This window comes from Rhinopithecus bieti, unplaced genomic scaffold (genome assembly GCF_001698545.2).
Source record: "Rhinopithecus bieti isolate Rb0 unplaced genomic scaffold, ASM169854v2 scaffold_6380, whole genome shotgun sequence".
NCBI lineage: Eukaryota > Metazoa > Chordata > Mammalia > Primates > Cercopithecidae > Rhinopithecus > Rhinopithecus bieti.
Window position 1 is genome coordinate 10,741,030 of NW_016806642.1, and position 4,681 is coordinate 10,745,710.

General features: G+C 55.6%; 1 protein-coding gene across 1 annotated transcript; it reads left to right on the forward strand.

Annotated features, from left to right (window-relative positions):
• The first annotated feature begins 684 nt into the window (after nt 1-684).
• On the forward strand, nt 685-4,234 carry JUN (Jun proto-oncogene, AP-1 transcription factor subunit). Its single transcript, XM_017877250.1, has one exon. The coding sequence runs from the start codon at nt 1,941-1,943 to the stop codon at nt 2,943-2,945; it is 1,005 nt and encodes a 334-aa protein (XP_017732739.1). The 5' UTR covers nt 685-1,940; the 3' UTR covers nt 2,946-4,234.
• The last annotated feature ends 447 nt before the right edge of the window (nt 4,235-4,681 follow it).

Below are 4,681 nucleotides of genomic sequence, written 5' to 3' on the forward strand. Positions count from 1 at the left end.
CACGCTTGTTCCCATCTGGACCCTGTTACCCACTAATTGCGCCCACAATAAAAACTGCCCCTCGGAGGCAAAGCTGTCATCCCCCGCGCCCTTTCCCCTACGGCCCCGGAGGATGAAGTGGGGTGCAACGGAGACTCAGCTGAGCGTCCAGTTTCGGGCAATACAAATCTCTCAGCTTCTAGGAGCAGCCAGACAACCCTGCGGACCATCGCTCCTGAACTTGACCGAGAGGCAAACTTCGGAGCGTTCCTCAATGTGGGGGCCAACTCTCGGGAGACCGCCCCCAAACTTAAGCCCCTTAGGCTCGCCCCCAACTGGGACTTCACAGAGCCACCTTAAGGGCGGTGCTCCCGCCCCCCGGAAGTGCGGGGGGGGGCGGCGGACCTGGACTCTCAGCCTCCCGCCCCGCGCGGTGGCGAACGCCGGTGGATGACTTCGAGCCCCACAAGTGGGAAAACACCACCACCTCTCACCCGCACCCTTGACCCAAAACAACTGGCCGGGTTCCCTGGCCTCCCGGGTCCCCGCATTCCCTGCATCCCAGTCCGCAGCCGTGAACTTGAGCCCCCTCCGTCAGAGGTTGCAAGCGTCCGCCCGCTCGCGGCAGCCACCGTCACTAGACAGTCAAACCCCAAGACGTCAGCCCACAATGCACCGGGCGGGCCGGGAAAAACGGCCCGGGGAGGGGACCGGGGAAGAGAGGGCCGAGAGGCGTGCGGCAGGGGGGAGGGTAGGAGAAAGAAGGGCCCGACTGTAGGAGGGCAGCGGAGCATTACCTCATCCCGTGAGCCTCCGCGGGCCTAGAGAAGAATCTTCTAGGGTGGAGTCTCCATGGTGACGGGCGGGCCCGCCCCCCTGAGAGCGACGGGAGCCAATGGGAAGGCCTTGGGGTGACATCATGGGCTATTTTTAGGGGTTGACTGGTAGCAGATAAGTGTTGAGCTCGGGCTGGATAAGGGCTCAGAGTTGCACTGAGTGTGGCTGAAGCAGCGAGGCGGGAGTGGAGGTGCGCGGACTCAGGCAGGCAGACAGACACAGCCAGCCAGCCAGGACGGCAGTATAGTCCGAACTGCAAATCTTATTTTCTTTTCCACCTTCTCTCCAACTGCCCAGAGCTAGCGCCTGTGGCTCCCGGGCTGGTGTTACGAGGAGTGCCCAGAGAGCCTGGTCTCCAGCCGCCCCCGGGAGGAGAGCCCTGCTGCCCAGGCTCTGTTGACAGCGGCGGAGAGCAGCGGTACCCACGCGCCAGCCGGGGGAAGTCGGCGAGCGGCTGCAGCAGCAAAGAACTTTCTCGGCCGGGAGGACCGGAGACAACTGGCCCAGAGTCCCGGAGCGAACTTTTGCAAGCCTTTCCTGCGTCTTAGGCTACTCGGCGGCGGTAAAGACCAGGAGGCGGCGGACAGCCACGCGAAAGAAGAAGGACGTGCGCTTAGCTTCGCTCGCACCGGTTGCTGAACTTGGGCGAGCGCGAGCCGCGGCTGCCGGGCGCCCCCTCCCCCTCGCAGCGGAGGAGGGGACAAGTCGTCCGAGTCTGGGCGGCCGAGACCTGCCGCTGGTCGGCCTCTGCGGGGTCGGCACTGATCCGCGCCGCCGGGAGAGCCGCTGCTCTAGGAAGAGAGTTCGCCCGCGGACTTCAAGGACCGCGGCGCCCGAAGAGCGCTCAGTGAGTGACCGCGACTTTTCAAAGCCGGGTAGCGCGCGCGCGAGTCGACAAGTAAGAGTGCGGGAGGCATCTTAATTAACCCTGCGCTCCCTGGAGCGAGCTGGTGAGGAGGGCGCAGCGGGGACGACAACCAGCGGGTGCGCGCGCTCTTAGAGAAACTTTCCCTGCCAAAGGCCCCGGGGGGCACGGGTGTCCCCCGCTTGCCAGAGCGCTGTTGCGGCCCCGAAACTTGTGCACGCAGCCCAAACTAACCTCAGGTGAAGTGACGGACTGTTCTATGACTGCAAAGATGGAAACGACCTTCTATGACGATGCCCTCAACGCCTCGTTCCTCCCGTCCGAGAGCGGAGCTTATGGCTACAGTAACCCCAAGATCCTGAAACAGAGCATGACCCTGAACCTGGCCGACCCAGTGGGGAGCCTGAAGCCGCACCTCCGCGCCAAGAACTCGGACCTCCTCACCTCGCCCGACGTGGGGCTGCTCAAGCTGGCGTCGCCCGAGCTGGAGCGCCTGATAATCCAGTCCAGCAACGGGCACATCACCACCACGCCGACCCCCACCCAGTTCCTGTGCCCCAAGAACGTGACAGACGAGCAGGAGGGCTTCGCCGAGGGCTTCGTGCGCGCCCTGGCCGAACTGCACAGCCAGAACACGCTGCCCAGCGTCACGTCAGCGGCGCAGCCGGTCAGCGGGGCGGGCATGGTGGCTCCAGCGGTAGCCTCGGTGGCAGGGGGCAGCGGCAGCGGAGGCTTCAGCGCCAGCATGCACAGCGAGCCGCCCGTCTACGCCAACCTCAGCAACTTCAACCCAGGCGCGCTGAGCAGTGGCGGCGGGGCGCCCTCCTACGGCGCGGCCGGCCTGGCCTTTCCCGCGCAACCCCAGCAGCAGCAGCAGCCGCCGCAGCCGCCGCACCACCTGCCCCAGCAGATGCCCGTGCAGCACCCGCGGCTGCAAGCCCTGAAGGAGGAGCCTCAGACAGTGCCCGAGATGCCTGGCGAGACGCCGCCCCTGTCCCCCATTGACATGGAGTCCCAGGAGCGGATCAAGGCGGAGAGGAAGCGCATGAGGAACCGCATTGCTGCCTCCAAGTGCCGAAAAAGAAAGCTGGAGAGAATCGCCCGGCTGGAGGAAAAAGTGAAAACCTTGAAAGCTCAGAACTCGGAGCTGGCGTCCACGGCCAACATGCTCAGGGAACAGGTGGCACAGCTTAAACAGAAAGTCATGAACCACGTTAACAGTGGGTGCCAACTCATGCTAACGCAGCAGTTGCAAACATTTTGAAGAGAGACTGTTGGGGGCTGAGGGGCAACGGAGAAAAAAAATAACACAGAGAGACAGACTTGAGAACTTGACAAGTTGCGACGGAGAGAAAAGAGAAGTGTCCGAGAACTAAAGCCAAGGGTATCCAAGTTGGACTGGGTTGCGTCCTGACGGCGCCCCCAGTGTGCACGAGTGGGAAGGACTTGGCGCGCCCTCCCTTGGCGTGGAGCCAGGGAGCGGCCGCCGGCGGGCTGCCCCGCTTTGCGGACGGGCTGTCCCCGCGCGAACGGAACGTTGGACTTTTCGTTAACATTGACCAAGAACTGCATGGACCTAACATTCGATCTCATTCAGTATTAAAGGGGGGAGGGGGAGGGGGTTACAAACTGCAATAGAGACTGTAGATTGCTTCTGTAGTACTCATTAAGAACACAAAGCGGGAGGGAGGGCTGGGGAGGGGCGGCAGGAGGGAGGTTTGTGAGAGCGAGGCTGAGCCTACAGATGAACTCTTTCTGGCCTGCCTTCGTTAACTGTGTATGTACATATATATATTTTTTAATTTGATGAAAGCTGATTACTGTCAATAAACAGCTTCATGCCTTTGTAAGTTATTTCTTGTTTGTTTGTTTGGGTGTCCTGCCCAGTGTTGTTTGTAAATAAGAGATTTGGAGCACTCTGAGTTTACCATTTGTAATAAAGTATATAATTTTTTTATGTTTTGTTTCTGAAAATTCCAGAAAGGATATTTAAGAAAATACAATAAACTATTGAAAAGTACTCCCCTAACCTCTTTTCTGCATCATCTATAGATACTAGCTATCTAGGTGGAGTTGAAAGAGTTAAGAATGTCAATTAAAATCACTCTCAGTGCTTCTTACTATCAAGCAGTAAAAACTGTTCTCTATTAGACTTTAGAAATAAATGTTCCTGATGTACCTGCTTCTATGGTCAGGTTATACTCTTCTTCCCCCAGCTATCTATATGGAATTGCTTACCAAAGGATAGTGCGATGTTTCAGGAGGCTGGAGGAAGGGGGGGTGTTGCAGTGGAGAGGGACAGCCCACTGGGAAGTCAAACATTTCAAAGTTTGGGATTGTATCAAGTGGCATGTGCTGTGACCATTTATAATGTTAGTAGAAATTTAACAATAGATGCTTATTCTCAAAGCAGGAATTGGTGGCAGATTTTACAAAAGATGTATCCTTCCAATTTGGAATATTCTCTTTGACAATTCCTAGATTAAAAGATGGCCTTTGCTTATGAATATTTATAACAGCATTCTTGTCACAATAAATGTATTCAAATACCAATAACAGATCTTGAATTGCTTCCCTTTACTACTTTTTTCTTCCCAATATACTGAAGCTTTTATTTTTAGTTGCTGAGGTTAACATTGCTGCAATCTGAAGTGACTTGAAAATTAAGAAGCAAAGAATTTGGGAAGAGTCAAACTGGAAGTTGTGATCTGAATGAAACAGTCTCCGAATTTCATTAATTCCCTCCTCTCTACTACCACCCCTTACCCCCCAATAAATACCTATGCCTAAGGAAAGTAGCAGTTTAGCATTTTGGATCTGTCTATAGTTTATTTCTTAATTTCTTTCTCAAATAATCAACCTTGTTTAAATAATTATAGAATCAGTCTCAAAAGATAGTAATCTAATACTATGGAAAAGATTCACAAGAGAAAACATGAACACCAACTCAATGATTACATGCATAAATCAAACCTCAGCTCTGGGGAAATGGGAAACTTA

Bases quoted from the DNA above. Each gene is read 5' to 3' on its own strand.
- JUN (XM_017877250.1), top strand. From the start codon at position 1,941: ATGACTGCAAAGATGGAAACGACCTTCTATGACGATGCCCTCAACGCC.